At 41.2% G+C, this 21,244-nt stretch overlaps 1 protein-coding gene across 1 annotated transcript in view; it reads right to left on the reverse strand.

Moving 5' to 3' along the window:
* Positions 1-21,244, reverse strand: part of LOC145406369 (ral GTPase-activating protein subunit beta) — a 174,280-nt gene that overhangs the window by 82,886 nt on the left and 70,150 nt on the right. Inside the window, exons 15-18 of the mRNA XM_080277534.1 lie at positions 19,709-19,954; positions 12,339-12,474; positions 2,059-2,163; positions 242-370 (exon numbers count right to left, since the gene is read on the reverse strand). Coding sequence (XP_080133660.1) covers positions 242-370; positions 2,059-2,163; positions 12,339-12,474; positions 19,709-19,954 — 616 coding nt within the window. The remainder of the gene's footprint in view (positions 1-241; positions 371-2,058; positions 2,164-12,338; positions 12,475-19,708; positions 19,955-21,244) is intronic.

Genomic DNA, 21,244 nt, shown 5'->3' on the forward strand with positions numbered 1-21,244 from the left:
CTGGACCTTTTACCAATCCATAGTTTTCAAATTCAATTGTTGACTTGAAATACAAGTGTATTTTTAATCTGTACTCAATGTGTCCGTCACTTGTAACCTGAGGTATCCTATGAAAATGACATTAATAGAGAAAATTAAGAAACAAGTGCAAAAAGTATTATACCGAAGCAGTGCACACAAAACCCAACAAATCAATCTCTCAAAAAAGCCCTGAAGGTGATCCCAAAATTAACGTACTGACCATGTGCTGTGGCGAGGGCAGAGGGAAGGCTGGATGGGGAGACCTGGCCAAGGCTGGTATCAGGCAGGGGTTCACAGGACTCATCCAGGCTGTTATAATCTCCATGGGAGCTGACTGTGTCCGACGCACCTACATGGCCCAGAAGGGGGAAGGCAGGGGGCAGGGGGGGGTGATCAAGATGGGAACTAAGTAGGATGGTGCAGTGGTTTAACCTGCTCTCTGAGAGGTTGAAGATGGGGCCTCAGGGAGTATTTCTGCTTAATACTATGGCACAGTACATTGTTTCTCACTTGAAGCTTTTAGCAGATACTATTTGAAAATTGCAAAAAGTTCACTAATTTTCTGCTGAAATAATAAAATGCAAATCATTCTAAAGTTCCAAACTTTGTGTCTTAAATATATGGAACTGTTACACTATGCCAAAGGTTATGTGCTATATACAGTATAAAAACTCTGGAAAACAATAGGATATAATGCATGTTCAAAACTCATTGTAACTATGATGCTGCAAAAGGTGAAATGTGGTAACAAAATGGCCATGCAAGCAGTTGACCCTTTCACATTAGATGGCACGTTCACGTGCCAATAAGGCAATGTTTGTCGCCATCGGGTGGCACATATACGTTTTCTGGACTTTTTGTATTTGCGCGCCAGCACTGGGGGCCCAGTAGTGGTTCAGTATCAGGAGGTTGCAAGAATGAGGAGTTGCCATCATGGGAGGACTATTTTTATTGTTTACCGTACTATTTTCGTCACGTACAAGAATTATGTCAAGCATGCAGTACGAGATGTTTTGCTGCCATGGCAGCTTACTTGGATCTGATGAAAACGATGTCTGATGACTCTGATTATATTGTCAGCTGAAACTGAGTGAACATGAAAGTGCTAGAATAAAAAAAACAAAAAAACTGCTTTATGACAAATGGCATACATCTGGCAGTGGAGGAGTTACAACACCACAGGTTTTGACAGCTCACCACACAGGTAATTAATTTTATTTTTTTACATTATGTTAGGCGTCATTTTACTCAGGAAATTATGGTCTATTTTTTGGTGTGGAATATCAAAACAATCATTTTTATATACCTCAAAACCCCCATGTGTGGGACATCCACTCAGAAAAACACCTCCGAAGTGAAAAGGTTAAACAGTACTGGGATCCAAAGCCACCTATCATGTTATTCCATTATATATTATGTATGATTATGTATGCATCAACATTTTCTCAAAAGTCTTTGCAAATAATCACTCCTGGTGTTAATAAACTGCCTCTCAAAATTCTTACAACGTAACTATAAACTGATTAAAAAGACAGTAATAACAACTGGCAACCACTCAAGATAATATCTTATTTACTGGTATTTGCACTGGGCAGAAGTAATTGTTCCATGCAATCACCAGTAATGTATCAATTGGTACAGCTAGGTGTACAGAGCCAATATTTTGTAGTTCTGTAGCAGTAACAGGTATTTTACATCATGCTGTGTGCATTACACTACAGCTGCACTTAGTTATCGGGACATATCATGCACTGTGTTATAATAGTTGTAACTGAATAGATGCATGGTACATGATTACTGCCTGAGGCAACTGGCAGGTGGCAAACCAAATATAATACATGCAAACAGAGGGTATATGTCAATCAAGCATGATAGAATAAATTTACAAACCTGGAACAGCTGTAATTCTAAGCTAAGGTGCCTGTGGCATGGGTCTTGTTTCTTTCTTGTCGTTGTATGTACCATAGTGTACTTACTATGCAAACCAAATTTTTTTCAAATCAACTGCCAAACTTGCTTAGCCAAAGACTCACAAACCTGATGACATTATGTTGTGGTCACGATCAGTAGAGTAGTTGTGCTGAGAGACAGAGTCCATGGCCTCACACAATGCAGCATCCTGGACACAGAAGAGCAGTCCACCTGTACAAAGAATCACATCAATGGCATGAGTAAAATTATGCAAACAAGAAAATCAAGAACCTAACGAAGATAAAAATTATGAGGGGGAGTCTGAAGGGTATTCATAAGGCTACTGACACAAAGACTATATACTATACTGTTTAATAAAACCTTACATTATAATAATAATAAACATCATCATCATCATCATCCGGACCTCCTTTCCCACCCTAGGGCAGGGTGAGGAGTAGCAACATCCAGACAGCCTAAGTTTACCCAATTCAATGGGTCACACTTCCATTCACTCATCATTCAAGCCCATGGAATCCTGGCTCAATCAGATAGGCCTAAAAAATTTTCACCATATTCTGTAGCTTCACATATTCCTATCTGATAGTGTCAATCTGAACACTAACGTTAAAAAGGGGTGTCAAATCCCTGGCTATGCATTTCTCCACAAAAAATTCATCCACCCTGCTCAGTCTCTTGTCAGTCTCTTAGCCTCACCAACTTGCATACCTCTTTTCCTCACACTCTCATCCACCACATTCCTCCACTTTCTTCTTGGCCTACCTCGCCTCCTCTCTCCTTCAAATTCGCTCAGATATACCTTTTTCACCACTCTATTGTCATCCATTCTCTCCACATCTCCAAACCATTTCAGTACACTCTCTTTGATTCTGGTGTCCACAGACTTCCTCGCTCCGCATCTTTCACGAATCAGATTATTCCTTATCCTATTCACTCTCTGTACTCCACATACATTCCTCAGCAGCCCCATTTCCACTGCTCGTACTCTTGACTCTTCATTTTCGTGACACAACAGTCTCACATCAGTATGTTAAAAGATGGCACTGAAACTCCTTCATGTAAGCCTCGTGGAGCTGCAGCACCCAAGCCTCTGTTTTTTATCAAGGCCTTCATAGCACCAGCTACTTTCCTTCCTTGTGTCAATCTGCTTTCCACTTCTTCTTGGATACCTCAAGTGTTCTTTCACCCATTGGTAGTATTTACAATATTTCAATACCTACATGGTTAGCATTTCGGCTATTTAAAAAAAAAAAAAAAAAAAAAAAAAAAAAAAAAAATGTGACAATAATAAATGGTGTTAGACAGGAAAAATTGATCAAAAACAAATGGATGGTGTATGTACAAAGACACTCATGATAAGAGTTGTATCTCTCTTAACAGGAGAGCAACTTGATCAACTAAGGCACTGGTATGGAAAACATATGGTATGCTTCTGGGGTACAAACAAGATTTTCAACAGGCTTGGAAGATGAGTAGATAAATGTACGGCCCAATTTAACACAGACAGTTCTAAGTTGGTGATTTCCTGTTCCTGCTTCTGGAATCTATGTGGTAGGTGGAGGCAACCACCATCCATTCACCTGATGTAGTGTAACCTACTTCTTTCATCTTTATTATTCTATCTCTGTCTGCCCTCCTCTTTCCCTACTTCTCCCTTTCCTTCCTATACTCTTTACTACTTTTCTTTCCACTTCTGGTGGCTGTACACTGAGTGACAAGGATAACAATTTCCTCTAACTCAGGAAACCATTTACACTTCTGGGTGGTGGCTATATAATCAGATAACAGGGTGATATGGAGCCTGCTGTGATGTCCTGCTAAGTGGATGTAGATGAAAATGCAGCATCCATCCAGGAACCAAACCTCCTCACTTATTCCCATACCTTACTGTAACAGAGCATTATCAACTGCAAGGGAACATTGGTTCACTGGGCAAGTCAGCTCTGCAGTAGCAGATGCTTGCCTGCAGTTGATGAGTCTGCTCAGCCAGACAGACCAGGCTTGATCAACAACATTAACAACCCATCTCATTACTTAACCCTTTTGTCTTGGGGAAAACACATGTACATGTACAATGTGGGAAAAGGAGATGCAGCATCTCTGCAGGGAACATATATGTAAGCTTAAGAGTTTTGTGTCACTCAGTGAAACCAGATTATTCCAGTTCTGGTGGGAGAGATTTCCTCACTCTCCCCACAAGTTTGTCTCACCATCCATCTCCAATCACCCTCAAATGTTCAGTGAGACAAAGTGTGTCCACAAACACTGCTTACTTTATTCATGCATTGCATCATCAGTACTAAGGGGACGGTGAAATAAACACAGTACAAGAGAAATGAGTGGTATCAATATTTGTAACTTTTTTTTTTTTTTTGTTAATTTAGTGAAAATACTTATGTTGTTTAAAAGGGAATCTGAAAGTTGGACTACAACTGTGTGTGTGTGTGTGTGTGTGTGTGTGTGTGTGTGTGTGTGTGTGTGTGTGTGTGTGTGTGTGTGTGTGTGTGTATTTACCTATTTGTAGTATACAGGAATTGAGCAATGCTCGTGTTGTCCTGTCTCCATATCCACATTTATCAAGTCTACCTTTACACACATGAATGTTTTTCTCATGCACCACCTCTTTGTCTAAGTCGTTCCAAATATTTAAGAATATACCTAATTGTGATATACACGGAATGTACTATGCTCGTGGGTTTCCGTCGCTGTTTCTCAATAAGTCGAATTTAACTTTAAACTCGTTTAAGTTTTTAGACTGGACGATCTCTTTGTCCAGGCTATTCCATAAGTCTATACTTCTGTAAGGAAAGCTATATTTCTTAATATCCTTCAAGCAGCTTGACTTTTTCAATTTCATTCCATGTCCTCTTGTTGCTCTCTTATCCCATACAAACAGATCTTCTTTGTCAATTTTATCTACTCCCACCATGGTCCTGAACACCGCAATCATGTCTCCCCTCTTTCTCCTTTCCTCTAACGAAGGCAAATCCAGTTTTTCCAGCCTCTCTCTGTATGACAGGTCTGTCAGACTGGGGACCATCTTGGTTGCTGTTCTTTGTATTCTCTCAATCTTGTTTATATCTTTCTTTTTGTGTGGGCACCACACTACCGCTGCATATTCTAACCTGGGGCGGATCATGGCCACTATCAATTTTTTCATCATTTCCTCATCCATATATTGAAATGCTACTCTTATGTTAGTCAAGAGTTTATAAGTCTCTCCAACTATCTTGTTAATGTGCTTTTCTGGTGACAAACTATCTTGGACCAGCACTCCCAAATCTTTCTCTTCTCTCCTTTTTGTGATTAATTCATTACCCAAAAAATAATTCAGTGATGGTCTCCTGGTACTTTTACCCATTTCCAATATTTTACATTTCTTTACATTAAATTTCATTTCCCACGTCCGGCTCCAATTGTGTACCCTATCCAAATCCTCCTGCAGTATTTTACAATCCTCCTCAACCTCTATCTTCCTCAAGATCTTTACATCATCAGCAAACAGATTCGCATAACTGTTCACTCCATCTACCATATCATTTACGTAAATCAGGAACATTACTGGCGCCAACACTGAGCCTTGAGGGACTCCACTTGTTACTTCCCTCCATCCAGACATCTTTTCCTTTATTACTGTCCTCATTTGTCTGTCTCTCAAAAAGTCTCTCATCCATTCCAGAAGTTTCCCCTTTAGTCCTCCTATATATATTCTAGTTTCCACATTAGTCTCTTATGAGGTACCTTGTCAAAGGCCTTCTCTAAGTCTAAGTACACACAATCCACCCAACCATCTCTCTCCTGTACCACATCAATCGCTCTTAAGTAAAAGCTCAACAAGTTTGAAACACATGACCTTCCACTTCTGAATCCAAACTGACATTCAGCCAAAATATTCATCTCTTCCAGATATTTTATCCATCTGTCTTTCAGGATTCTCTCACACAATTTTGCGACCATGCTGGTTAGAGACACTGGTCTATAATTCAGGGGTTCTTCCCTGTTTCCTCCCTTGTAAATTGGTACCACATTTGCCCTCTTCCATTCTTTTGGCACTTTCCCCTCTTCCAGTGAGCATACAATTAAGCTGTGAATTTTATCCGCCAGTTGTTCTCTGCATTCCTTCAGTACCCAATTAGAAATTCCATCAGGTCCTGGGGCTTTCCTTACATCTTGAGTTTCCAGTAATTTATACACTTCCTGCACCTCCACTTTTATATCTTTCATCACCGGAACATTTCTAATCACTCCCTCCCCTTCCACAAGCTCCTTTTCTTTAGTGAAAACTGACTGGAAACGTTTGTTCATTATTTCTGCTGGCATTGCCGCATCCTTAAAGACCTCTCCATCTACTTTCAGCTTGGTGATTCCTTCCTTTTGTTTCAGTTTGCCATTAACAAATCTATAAAACAGTTTGGGTTCATCCTTGCATTTGTCAATTATACCTTTTTCAAAATTCCTTTCTTCTTCCCTACGTATTCTTGTGTATTCGTTTCTTGTTCTTTTATATTCTTCCTTTGTTCTGTCGTTACCTCTCTTTCTCCAATTGTTTCACGCCTTATCTCTCTCTTTTTTGGCTATCATACACCTTCTATTAAACCACTCCTTTTTCCTGTTTTCTTTCCCTCTTACTCTTGGTACAAATTTTTCCACTCCCAAATTATAGAGGTCTAGAAAGATATCCCACTTCCTCTGTATCTCTCTTGTTTCTCTGAATTTTCTCCAATCCGCATTTTCAAAAAAGTTTCTCAAGCCTGTAAAATTTGCTTTGCCAAAGTTGTATCTTCCCTGTCTATGAAGCTCGTCTCTTGGCTCGACGTTTCCTATTAACATCTGGAACTCAATGACCACGTGATCACTTTTTCCCAAAGGACAGAGATATTCCAATGATTCTATTACATCGGGTTCTTTGGTGAACAGTAAATCTAACCTTGCTGGTGTGTCCTCACCTCGAAACCGTGTCTCTTCTTTGACCCACTGCGTCATCACATTATTCATTATTATATTTAATAACATAGTGCCCCACGAATCCTCGCCGCCTCCCGAGTACCATTCCTCCCAGTTCACCTCTTTACAATTAAAGTCACCCACCAAAATTATATTATTGCTTTTCTCAATTATTTTTTGCAAGTAGCTAGCCATATCTGACAACATCTCATGGTATTCGTCATCCTTCCATGCTCTCGTCTTTGGGGGAACATACACTACCGCCATATCTCTCTTAACATTCTCTCCAGTTTCTAATTTCATATATATCACTTCAGCCCTGCCTTCTCCCATTTCCACAGTATCTACATTTATGTTGTTCTTCACTGCTATCATCACTCCTCCTCCCTTTTTTTCTTTTGTCTTTTCTCCACAGTTTGTATTTGCCATCTCCCAAATGAACATCAATATCTTCTCTTAATTTGGTCTCTACAAAGCACATGACATCAGGTTCATGTTCTCTCAAGAAATCATTAATTTCGATCCTTGTCGATATGAAACCATCAACATTAGTATATATCACCTTCAAATTATTTTTGACATTATTAGTACCCTCTTCTCTCCTACTCTCTGTCCGTACCACTTCCTCAACTTCTGATCTTTCACAACCATCCCCCCTAGTTTCCTTCACTTCTATTTCCTTAAATACCATTTCCTTACTTTCATATCCAATACTCTCCAAAAAAAAAGTATTACGTTCTTCCTCTGTCCTCTTATCATTTTTTTCCTTTACTTCTTCCTTTAATGATTTTAAAACTTCTCTTTCTTCTTCATTCAGATCTTTTCTTATTATAATATTTTCCATCCCCGTCTCTTTGCTTAATTTCCAGGTCACTTTAAGTATCTCATTTATTACACTTTCTGATGTAAACATGACTCTCATTGGTCTTGTTTCCCCTTTCTTATAAGGCCCTATCCTCCTTACTTCCTCAATTTCTTTTACCCACTTGTCTCCTTCGGGGTCAATCTTGCCTAATATTCCTCTCACCATGTTCGTGTCTCTCTCAAGTCTTGCGAACCTAACTTTTTCTTCCTCTTCCCTGTTTCCAAATACTACCACACATCTGTTCCTTTCTCCAGTTTCTCTCACTATTTTCTCTTTTTTCTTCAGTATTTTCACTACATTTTCTTCCATTTCTTTCTTGTTCATTTCCCTTTCTTCCTGGATGATCTCTCTTAAGCTGACCACTTCTTTCTGTTCTTCTTCTACGTGTGCCCACTTTGCCTTATGTTCTTCTAATACATTACTCACCTTCTCCGTTTTATTAGTACTCTCTTCAAGTTTCCTCCTCAGTTCAACATTTTCCCTCTTCAAATTCCTAATCTCTTCATTGGCTGTTTCGTTGGACTGGATTAGACTCTGTATGGTGGTTTCCGTATTTCCTGATACATCCTTTATCACTAGATTCTCTACTTTTTTTTCGAGTTCACTAATCCTCATAATTAATGTTTTCACCAGGTCCATGACATTAGTATTAGCATCAAAACCTTGAAATTCCATTCCCTCACTGTTTACATTTTCGGCCATGTTTAATGTAAAGTACCTAAACAGCTGTTACCGAATAAGCCACAAACATTCATGTATACTATTGCCAACAAATCTTTACATTTTTGGTAGTCTACTAACTTTCATTATTTTAAATTTAAAGAAAGACCCTAGGAGACAGGACAGACAAAATTCCTGAAACTACTCAAGGTTAGGAGCGATGCCTGGGACGTCCGCTCTCTCCGGCTCTCTCTCTCTCTCTCTGTGTGTGTGTGTGTGTGTGTGTGTGTGTGTGTGTGTGTGTGTGTGTGTGTGTGTGTGTGTGTGTGTGTGTGTGTGTGTGTGTGTGTGTGTGTGTGTGTGTGTGTGTGTGTGTGTGTGTGTGTGTGTGTGTGTGTGTGTGTGTGTGTGTGTGTGTGTGTGTGTGTGTGTGTGTGTGTGTGTGTGTGTGTGTGTGTGCCAACACAAGATCATGTAAGTAGAGTGAGTGAAGAGTTCTTTACAAATGTGGAGGCGTGCATGGAAAAGTTTGAAAGGAATGAGAGAGTATTTTTGATTCGAGATATGAATGGAAAAGTGGGGAATGTGAAGGAAGAAAGATGGAGTAGTGGGAGAGCAGGATGTACCTGCGGAAGTGGATGAGAATGGCAGTGCTATAGTGGACATTTGTGCAGGGAGGTGGTTGGTGATAATCAATATCCTCTTTAGACACAAAATGATCCACAGGTATAGGTGTCGAGTGATGAGAAGGGTGGGTGGTCAACTGAATGAACGGAAGGCAATGATTATGTGTGTGTGGATAACAGAATGAGAAGGTGTGTAATGGATGCAAGAGCATATACTGTAGAGGTTGGGGTAGTAGACTTTCTGACCACCACATGGTTGTGGTGAAAGTCAAGGTTCAAATTATATGGAGGAGAACGAGAAGGGAAGGACAGGATGAAGTAGTCCATACAAGGAGGGTAGAAAAGTTGCAAGAGGATGGGAAAATGACAGAATATAAGAGAGAAGTGGAGGAGCAACTGGGTTAATGTGATTTGCAGCAGATGGGGAACGTGGATGGTGTGTGCTAAGATATTCACAAAAGAAATCTGTGCAGCATGTGAGATGGTAGATTGTTATTGGAGAAGGAAGAAAAGTGAGCAGATGGAGAGAACAATTAAAGGAACTGTTGAACATAGAGAATGAAAATAATGAGAGTATAAGTGGCTGGGGAATGGATGCGAGAAGGAAGGAGGTGAGATGAAAGGAATAAAGCAGTAGGATGAAAGTAGTGGAAGTAATGAAGAAAGTCAAAATGGGGAAAGCCCCAGGCACTGATGGAGTGTGTAGCGAAATACTGAAGCATGAGGAGATATAGCAGTAGAATGGATATGGAACATGTGCAGATTGGCCTGGGAGTAAGGTAGAGTCCCAGAGAAGTGGAAGTCAGATATATATAATTATTCCCCTGTACAAAGGAAAAGGAGAAAAAGAAGTGTGGTGTGATCATAGGGGCACTTGTATTATTAGTGTAATAGTGAAAGGTAAGATATTTATTAACACAGTTAGGGAAATCACAGAGGAATTAGTTGGAGAAGAACAGGGAAGCTTTAGGGAGGGAAGAGGTTGGGTAGATCAGATAATCATTCTTAGGTCTTTAATGGAAAGTTTCTAGAGAAAGGAAAGAAGTTATGTGCGGCCTTCATGGATTTGGAGAATGCATATGACAGGGTGGAAAGACAAGGAATGTGGAAAGTGTTAAGAATATATGAAGTACATGGGAAGTTGTTGAATGCAGTGAAGAGTATGTATTAGGGGGCTATGGCTGCACTGCATGTGGATAGTGAACTGAGTGAATTTTTCTATCTGAATGTTGGACTGAAACTGGGATGTGTCGTCCCCATGGTTGTTCAATCTGTATATGGATGGAGTTGCAAAAGAGGTACAAGATAGGATGACAGCGAGCTGTGTTTGGAAACTCCCTGTACTGTTGTTTGTAGATGATACTGTGTTAATAAGTGAAGATATAATGAGCAAGGGCAACTGCAAGGCTTTGTGAATGAGTCTGGGAGAGTGTGTAAGATATGAAATCTAGATGTGAATGTAGGGAAGAGTAAAGTTATGGTCTTCACGAGAAATGAAGTCTAAGAATGCACAGTGCGGCTGGATGAGGAGGAAATGGAAAATGTGAGTGCATTAAACTACTTGGGTTGTGTGATGAGTAAGGATGGAAGATTCAAGGGTGAAGTGCTTGAAATGGTACAACAGGGCAAAAAGATTGCTGGTTCTTTGAAAGCAGTGATAAAGAACAGGGAAGTGAGCATGGAAGTATAAATGTCGCTGCATGACAGTATTCTGATATCAGCCCTAGCATATGGAAGAGAAGCTTGGAACTTGCTGTCAGGAGTGAGAGCAGTGGAAATGAGTTATCTGAGAGGAGCATGTGGGGTTACATGGAGACACAGACTGATCAATATAGGAAGTGAAGGAGCATTGTGGTGTGGATGTGAATGTGACATAAAGTGTTAGGAGAAATACAATGAGGTGGTTTGGCCATATGGAGAGGATGGAGAGAGACTAACAAGATGAGTGGATGTGAGTGAGGTGGTGGGGGAGGCCGAGGATGAAAGAGAGGGATGGAGTGGAGAGGTATAAGAGAGAAGGGGGTGTGAGCTGGGAGTACGGCAGTGAAATGGCATTAGACAGGGCGAAATGGAGACAATTTGTTTGTGGCCACCCCTTATGGGATTGAGGTGTCTGGCAACAAATAGACAGACTTTGGTAAATTAAAAATATGTGATATAATGAGCAAAAACATGACATGACATTTACAAAATACACTAAATGTAACACTTTCAAATGTTTCAATTCAATCAGGTATTCATCCATCCATCCATCATCCAATCCTACGTTGCCCCATGAGGAGCGTAAGAGCCCGAGGCTAGGCAAGTTGGTCCTGACATTTAAGATGAGAGTGACCAGCCTCACTCATCCCTGAGTGGCATTATGTGGACAATAACCCCAACCATCCCTTGGATATAAACCTTCACCGGCTAAATTCGATTGAAGTGCTGCAATTACCCACTAAACCACCAGGCGCCATAATTTGGTTATATGGTTACCACCCAGCGTAGTAAATGGTTTCGTGGTGAACAGGAAACCATTTGCCTTGTCACTCAGTGTAGAGTCACCCACAGGCAGAAGGAACAGGAAAGAATGAAGGAAAGAAAGACAAAAGAGGAAGTGTAAAGTCACCTGTAGGCAGAAGGACAAGGAAAGCATGAAGTAAAGAAAGACAGACAAGGAAGGAAGGAAAAGAGGGAGGAGAGGAAAAGGCAGACACCTGCGAGCAGCACTACATCGAGTAAGTGGATGGTGATACAAAAAATTATTCAAAAAAGTTATCTGTTGTGCTTAAATGATTATTATGCCATTAACAAGCACTCACAGAGGTTACATAAAAAAATGGTGCATCTTGCTTGAATTAGTAGTTTTGCAGGAAGTGTTAATGTGCCATAAATCCCCCCAGACACTTTTACCAGGCAAACAAGTGTATTTCCTCATTCAGTGTGAAGGTAGCCTTTTTAAGGACTAAAAATCTTAATGAAGGTGGAATGGCAACTCACACAATCCCAAGGTGGAGGGATTAATTGGAATAGGGTTTGAATAACAATGATGTGGAGAAGGATTTTGTGACTCTGGGTTCTTTATGCTTCCTGTTTCTTCCTTCTTACCTATCCACTGACAGGGGACAACAAATGATTGTAAACTGTCAGGCTTCAGTGACAGACTTGGTTCAACCAATCAGAAGCTGCATCAAGAGGAATGGGCTAAGCTTATCTGGTAGAACATCAAATGACTAGGCTTAAAGAGTATTTACTGTTTAATGTTGGTGTTAAGGAACAAAACATTTTTTGTAAGCTGTAAGTCTCACCTAGGAGCATCTGTGTATTAGATGGATCTGTCTCAACTTGGAGGGCATTTGTGAGGAGATTCACCAGCTGGGGCCTTAGGTGAGACAACGACAGTCTCTCACCACTGGTGTTGCCTATTTCTTTTACATGCAAGCCCTGAAATACAATAAGATGATCCTCTTAACTGGTTACACTCCATCAACCAGATGGTCTGAATATTATTTATATTAAAAAAAAAAAAAAAAAAAAAAAAAAAAAATCCTTGTATAAAAACTGAACTAAAGTTTACTGTGATATACAAGGATCCCTTTATAGGTGACATCAAGTTCCGTGTAACCTGCCTTATGTACTTTGCGATGTGAGAGAATCACTCAATGAGAAGACACAAAAAATTATAAGTCCATTCGTCTGAAAGATAAAAAAAAATTGCTGTATACTTCTGGCCATTGCGACTTCTATCTGCTTTGTATATGGGGTGTTGTAATCCAGAAATGTTTTGCTGTCACTGTCCAATGCTACACTTCCACCTTCCTAAACATTAAAGGGTAGGTGACCAATCTACACACTTGGAGGCAATTTACAAGACAGAAAGACCTAAAGCCACCTCAAGAGGATCTGAACAATGCACATAATGCATAGGTGCCATCCCAACTTGAGTCCTTTACCATTCACATGAAGAGAAAGAAACAACAAAACCAAGTAAAAAAACTGGATATTTAGACTCTCATTCCCAATTATCAGAATACACATACAGTAATCCCTCATTTCTCTGGACATAACACAGCCAAAGGGATGCCCAGGTAGTGGCAACATCCGGATAATGAACACTATTCCCCTCCCACACCCAGACCCTACCTACACCCACCTCCAACCTATACCTAACTTATTTGTACAGTACCTATGTTTAATTTGGCAGTGTTTCCAGTCATTCAGGCATATTTAGACATCAAAACACACATGGGAATATCCAAAGTAATGTTAAACAAGATAACCATGCAGAAAAAACAATGAAAACCAAAAAACATCCTACCTATACAACACTGTATGTACAGTACCCCTCCTTATTTTGGCAGTGTTTTCCGGTCATTCTCCCATATTTTGACATTAAAACATACATAGCATTATCCAAAATAATTTTCAACACCAGGAAAACCATGCAAAAAAAACTGAAAACCAAAAAACACCCAACCCCTACACCACTGTATGTATCGTACCCCTCCAAATTTTGGCACTGTTTTCAGGTCAATCTGCTACACTTAGACATCAATACACACACAGGAATATCCAAAGTAATGCTAAATACAATGAAAACCATGAAAAAAAAAAAAACAATGAAAACCAAAAAACACCCTAGCTATACAACACTGTATGTACAGTACCCCTCCTAATTCTGGCACTGTTTTCAGGTCAATCTGCCATAGTCAGACATCAAAACATACACACGAATATCCGAAGTAATGCTAAACGAATATCCGAAGTAATGCTAAACACCAAGAAAACCATGAAAAAAAACAAAATTAAAACCAAAAAACACCCAACCCCTACACCACTGTATGTACAGTACCCCTCCTAATACTGGCATTTTTTCAGGTCAATCTGACATATTTAGACATCAAAACACGCATAGCAATATACAAAGTAATGCCAAACACCAAGAAAACCATAAAAAAAAACACTGAAAACCAAAAAACACATGACCTATACACAACTGTTTGTACAGTACCTCTCCTAATTTTGGCACTGTTTTCAGGTCAATCTACCATATACAGACATCAAAACACACATAAGAATATCTTAGGTAATGCAAAACACCAAGAAAACCATGAAAAAAAAGAAAAAGAAAAACAAAAAAACACCCGACCTATACAGGTATATACAGTGCCCCTCCTAATTTTGACACTGTTTTCAGGTGAATCTGCCATTTCTAGACATCAAAACACACATAGGATTATCCATATTAATGTTAAACATCAAGGAAACAATGCATAAACAACAAAAATCCACAAAGAAACAGACGACAATTTGAAACTCTGTTGTATGTGACGAGTGATTGCTCCCGGGGCTCAAAAAAAATTCCACGGCCAAATATGCCAACGTAAATTGGTTATATTGGTATAAATCGTATACCATCATCTTCATTGGTGTTTATACTGTAAGACATGCTAATAAAAACACATAAAACTGAAATTAAAAGTACAGAAATGCAGCAAAAATAAAGTGTTCAAGAGTAAAACCTACCTTCATATAACATCCCACCATCCTAGTGCAAAATTTTGCCAACACCTTCCAAGAGTTAAGCCTATGTCTAGATGCAGAATTTGATGGACTTTCTCATCAACCTTGAGGAATTTCAATACAACAAATAGTAGTCGAATAAATGGCAAAAAACTTTGAAAACTCACGAGTCAGTGTTATCACCACAGAGAAGGGTAGGGACTGAGGGAGTGAATGGGGAGCTGGGAGGGTATGGAGGGGCGGGAGAGGGGGAGAAGCGAGGCTGTGGGCAGGATTCTCCCCCTTCTGTCAACAGGCTGACAGGAAATTCTGCCAGACATTTATTTGTGGCTTGTGGTCTGTTAGATGCTGATTGGACATGCGGAAACACAACTTACCTTGACCTGGGGGACTTTCGACCCTCAGTAGAGAGGCGGACGGCTGCTGTCGCCGAACATGTACTCGTGGATTGTGGTCTGTGTTCGATGGAGGTAACGGCTAGGAAAGACTTAGCCCCCTTGGCTGCAGGATAATAAACGTTCGATGGAGAATTTGTACAGACATTTCGACACTGCTTGCAGGTTACAGTCGTATTACTCGGGTGTTGGAGGTTCGTTGAGTGATAGGATGAGTGCGCGACTATGACCATTCAGTACAGGAGTGGACGGACATTTTAGCTCTGGTTGTGGGTTACAGACTACTTGCCACTCACGGCTAGACCCAGCTGCCACAACACCAAAAGTTTGAACATATCTGCTGGCTGGACAAAGTTCTTGGGGATTTTTACATCCAGTTAATGGCAAGTAAATTCAGATAATGGTTTAATAGAGTCAAGGCCTAGCATCCGGATAACAAACACGTCCAGATACTGAGCGTCCAGATAAATAAGAGACTACTGTACACACAAACAATAAGTAATAACAATAATCCATCCATTCATCCATCACCCAATCCTATGTCACCCCATGAGGCGCATAGGAGTCCAGGACTAGGCAAGTTGGTCCTGATATTTAAGATGAGAGTGACCAGCCTGATTCATCTCTGAGTGGCATTATGTGAGCAATAAACCCCAACCACCCCTTGGATATAAACCTACACAAGCTCAATCCAATTGGAGCACCTTAATTACTCACTGGACCACCAGGTGCCATAATTTTGTTATATGGTTGCCACCCCGAGTAGTAAATGGTTTCCTGGTATATAGGAAACCATTTCTCTTGTCACTCGCTGTAAAGTCACCCATAGACAGAAGGAAGAGGAAAGAGTGAAGGAAAGAAAGACAGAAGAGGGAGTGTAAAAGTCACCCACGGGCAGAAGGAAGGGGAAACTATGAAGGAAAGAAAGAAAAATGAGGAAGGAAGGAAGAGGAAAGGGCAGACACCCAAAGCAGCACTACACTGAGTGAGTGGATGTTGAGTATAATAATCCATCCATTCATCCATCATCCAATCCTACACTGCCCCATGAGGAGCGCAGGAGCCCGGGGCTAGGCAGTTGGTCCCGACATATAAGATGAGAGTGAAATAATAATAATAATAGGTGGTAGGTGGGGGCACTCGCCATCCACTTGCTCGATGTAGTGCTGATCTTAGGTGACTGCACCTTTTCTCTCTTCCTTCCTCTTCTGTCTTTCTTTCCTCCTTTCTTTCCTTTTCCTTCTGTCTATGGATGACTCTACACTAAGTGACAAGCTGCTGCTGCCTCTGCTCCACTTTCTCCTCATTAATCACCCTCAGGAACCCCTCAAAATCTAGTGCAGTGACAACTGAAGCGGTGTCATCTCCCTCAGCTGTCTCCATGTCGTTGTCAGAGTCGGCTGCATGTGAGAGGCCAGGCTCTGGCTTGAACTGTGGCCCAGGTTGTGGTGCAGGGCAACCAGAGTAGTGGGTGCCCAGCTCTTGGTGACGTTCATTTACATGCTTATTATACAGCTCTTTAGAATACTGCACAGCTTTACCTGGAGCACAAAGATCTCATTACACCTGCTTTCACTTTTCACTTTTTCCTAGGCCATAACCACGAACACCAACACATCACTTGTCCTTCATGGAGGGCTCAAGCCTCTCCATCACATTTTCTCCCCTTTTCTGTCTCTCACTTTCCAACCTTCCCACATCCTTGTCACCCTGCATCACTGCACCTAACAATGCCTCCTTGGCCTCCGGGTGATCATTAACAACTTCCACGATGTCCTGGACTGTCACCTCACTACAACCAGGGAGTTGGCAGACACGTTCCACAAACTGGGCTGCACCCTGGTCGAATGGCTGTGGCGGTTCCACTGGTGGCCCACTGTGGTGAGACACTATGAGGTACCATGTGTGTATAATCGTTGCCACACTCAGCTGACCCCATGCCTTCAGTAGCCCCTCGACTGAGTCCTTAATGTCGTACCACCACCAGGACTTTGCTCCAGCCAAGGGTGACTGAGCGGATGTGGGGTTGTGCTGTAAATCCTCTGTCTCCTCCTCACTGTCGTCACTCACTTCGCCACCAATTGTCCCCTTAAGCTGTTCCCCCCATGCAGGCCCCTCGATTTCCTTTAGCACCTCCATTTCAGGAACGTTGTCAGTGACAGCACTGAGGGATATCTTATACATATATGAGTTGCTGGTAAATCACTTTAGTGTTTGTGATGATTTCTTGGTTGAGAGGCTGCAGAAGAGACATGGTGTTGGGGAGTAAAACAGCACTTTGACTAAAGGGTGGCAAGAGGCCAGAAGCTGGGGGTGGCACTGGGCACTGTTTATGAGAACCTTGACGGAGACACCCTCCTTCTGTCAATGCTCCCTTAAGTCCTTCACATACAGGTCATACCACTCGATGACTAGGGGTGTTGTCATCCAAGCCCTACATTGCTGCCACCAGTATACCCCCGAGGGCCCTGACTCAATCATATCCCTTAGGTTCCTGAAGGCATGAGTTTTTCTGAATTTGTGGATGACGTAGGTTTCATTTTGAAGGTCAAAGGAGCAATAGTGTGCAGTATTACAGTATAAGAGACCGGTCTGGTTTTCTCCCCTGGACCTGCTTTCATTGTCTTGAGATGTACACAGATTTGGGGAGGAGTTTCCACTGTGTACCGGTCTTGTCCATGTTGAATACTATTGTCAGAGTGTAGACACCCTCGTCAATCACAGCCTTCAGACACCAAAGAAAGTCCAAGGCTACAGCAGTGTCTACAGACGCCCCTTTGCCTGTTAGGTGAACATTTTTTAGTCTCTTCCTCCTGAGAAAATGCCCAAACCACCCAGGACTGGCTTGAAAGGGTTTGTCAGCAGTGGAGTCGAGGCATCTGCTGGCGACAGCTTGGAAGAGTCAAACCTTCGCACGCAGCCAACATGGGCCCATCCACGGCAATGTTCAGCCTAGCCTGCCTGTGCACAAACATCTCAAGGCACCTCTCCATCCAAATCAAGGGATCACTAGGATATCAAAGATGCCCATCCATAGGCACGAACACACTTAAGAATCTTGTCTTTGTTCTGATAAATGGTCCTCATCAGGCCATAATGGCCAGTCACTTTATCTTTCTTACCACAGTCGATCCTTCTAATTATGTTTATTTTCTAAGTGTATACAAGTGTAGGTTTCCTCTTGAGTCCTTTCCTAGAAGACATGGGCTTAGGTGGGTTGCAGTCAGCCATGATAACACTGGGAGTGCAGGATGAATGACATGTAATTCACAGTGTTCACTCCATGTGCACATGTTAGCAGCGGGGACAACAGGATGGGCTAGTGCACTTGCTTGCCACTAGGTATGGATAAGAAGTGCTGTGACTGGCCTGTCATGTTTAAATATGATTGGCTTCTGGCCATAACTAGTGTAAACAATGCCGCGACCTGGAAAACTCCTCAGAAATGAGTCACTTGAGACAGCGACCGCAACCATCAAGTTGGTTCCCTTGACATGCAAAGCGATCAGAGTTTGGCTGGAAAAGCACCATGAGTTAAAAACCGTGACTAACAAACCCACAATATATGCAACCTGACTGCATATCATTCATATACAAGTTTAGTCACCAGAAGAAACAATGACTTAAACCCTATAATTGTCGTCAAAACACCACTCCCCAAATCATAGCTCACTGAAAAAAGAAAGGCTTTGAGTTGTCTTTTACATGGTTCAACTGAAGTCTATTGCCTCAAGGGTCATGACATCATCATCATCTAATCCTGTGTTGCCCCATGAGAAGCATAGCAGCCCAGAGCTAGGCAAGTTGGTCCTGACATTAAAGATGAGAGTGACCAGCCTCACTCATCCAAGTGGCATTACATGTGCACTAAACCCCAACCACCCCTTGGATATAAACCTGCACAGGCTCAATCCAATTGGAGTGCCTTCATTACCCACTAAACCACCAGCTGCCATAATTTGGTTATAAGGCTATCACCTAGTGTAGTAAATGGTTTCCCTGGTATACAGGAAACCATCTGGCTTGTCACTCAGGGTTGAGTCACCCATAGGCAGAAGGGAGAGGAAATAATGAAGGAAAGAATGACAGAAGGGGAGTCTAAAGTCACCCGTAGGCGGAAGCAAGAGGTAAGACTGAAGAAAAGAAAGACAGAAGAGGAAGGAAGGAAAGAAGGAAGGAAGAGAGGAAAGAGCCGACATCTGAAAGCAGCATTACATCGAGTGAGTGATGGTGAATGCCCCCACCTACCACTTATAACACCTAGGAGCAGTAAAGCAAAAAGATCAATCAGAGAAAGATGACTGGTGAACAGCTCTAGGTTCATCAAGAAGCAAGGTTCACCTTCTCTTTGTAACTATGCCAGCAAAGTTTAAACAATTCAGCAAGATACTTTGGTTCACCAAACTTAAGAACCTTGGAACCAATAAGACAGTTTTAATTCTATTCTAGCCTTTAATGTCATGCAGTGTAACTCAATTACTGATAAGGCAGCTGGGGTTCTTGGGGGAAGGCCAAAGATATGCCTCGTTGCCATATTCAACTCAGACAGAACCTCCCTTAATAGATTAAATGGGAGACCAACCCATAATGAGTTGCAACAATCAGCACAAGACAAAACCAACGTATGGATCCATCTTACAAGGTAACATACTGTTCTACAGAATACAGGTTTCTGATGCACGGGTTACAACTTCTGAAAACTTGAGTAACAGAGGTAAAACAAATTCATTGTATGACTGAAAAACACCTTAGTATGATACCTGAAAGTGAAGTGGTAGTGGCAGTATTGAGAGGAGTATGTGTGTGGCAGCCCGTCTAAGAAGTGTGGCAGGTGGTAAATGAGGGGGATGGAGTGACTCTCCCTCTCCCATCCCTGGCTCGGGAAGTACACACTCCAGTACTGCCAACATCCCAGGCATGAGACATACTACGCCCTGCAAGTCCAGCCGGAACAGATCCACACCATTCACCAGAACACTCGCTGCTGTCTCACTACATACACCACTCTGAGAATAAAACAGGGAGTTTTATGGTTATTATTCATTTTATCCTAGGTGGTCTTTTTACTAGTATATTTTTGCTACTACTAGATGGCTAGTCAGTGAAGGCCTCTCATACTGAAAGTGATTTATAAAAACTTCATCTAGTTTGTCAGGTTTTTAAAACTCTAAGTTAAAACCATCACAAGATAGCATTTAAAAAAAAAAATCCCCAGATGAATGAGTTGATTAGAGAAGTACTGATATTTCATGATATCTAAGTAGCCTGACCTCTACAATGTTGACTATATAAATGAACTTCTCTTACAAAATATAACAATTCAATTTTGTTTTTACAATATTTCTCACTTTTTACATTCTTCTCTTAGTGTGTGAAAAAATGACCAATTTTATCAAATCCGGTTTATGTTATTGAATATGTACTATCAGCAGTAGTAATTATCAGCTGCAGGTGGAGGGCACTCAATGTAGTGCTACCTTCAGTTGATTCTACACTGAGTGTCAAGCCACATGGCTTTTGTAGTCCAAGAATCCATTTACTGTTCCGGGGTACCGGTAACTGACCAAGCAGTCAAGGTTATTAGTAAGAACGTAAGGCCCTGTAATTTCCATCTCAATTATACTTGGTGGCACTGCCTTGAAGGACTGCCATCAAAGGAAAAGTTCTACACATAAATGTAATGTAAATGCAAACACAGTAAGCTCTTGGTTGGCTTTCCAGGCCTACTTTGGACCCAGGTCCTGGTATTTAGCTACCATCAACACATCACTCACTTGGACCCTATTCAAGTCAATACAGTAAGTACTGTACATCCACAAAGAGGTCTATTAAGTGATCTATTGTAAATGTTTTATAACCTACGAGATGGAGTATAGCCTCCTAAAGGTCTGAATGAAAGATGAATAATAGAGTGGTCCCTACCGCAGAGTATTCTACTGATAACTATTCTTTGCTTGGTTACCAAACTATGCTCTGAAAATTCTTTATCTTCCATTTCATTTTGTTTCATTTTTGAAGGCTTCAACATGCTTGCATGCGTCAGCCTTGGTCACCATACCATACATCCACAAAGAGGTCTATTAAGTGATCTATTGTAAATGTTTTATAACCCACAAGATGGAGTATAGCATTCTAAAGGTCTGAATGAAAGATGAATAAAAGAGTGGTCCCTTCCACAGAGTATTTGACTGATAACTATTCTTTGATTGGTTACCAAACTATGCTCCGAAAATTCTTTATCTACTTCATTTTGTTCCATTTGTGAAGGCTCCAACATGTTTGCATGCGTCGGCCTT

Source organism: Coenobita brevimanus, chromosome 70 (genome assembly GCF_032717465.1).
Source record: "Coenobita brevimanus isolate Jiangsu-jjx chromosome 70, ASM3271746v2, whole genome shotgun sequence".
Lineage (NCBI taxonomy): Eukaryota > Metazoa > Arthropoda > Malacostraca > Decapoda > Coenobitidae > Coenobita > Coenobita brevimanus.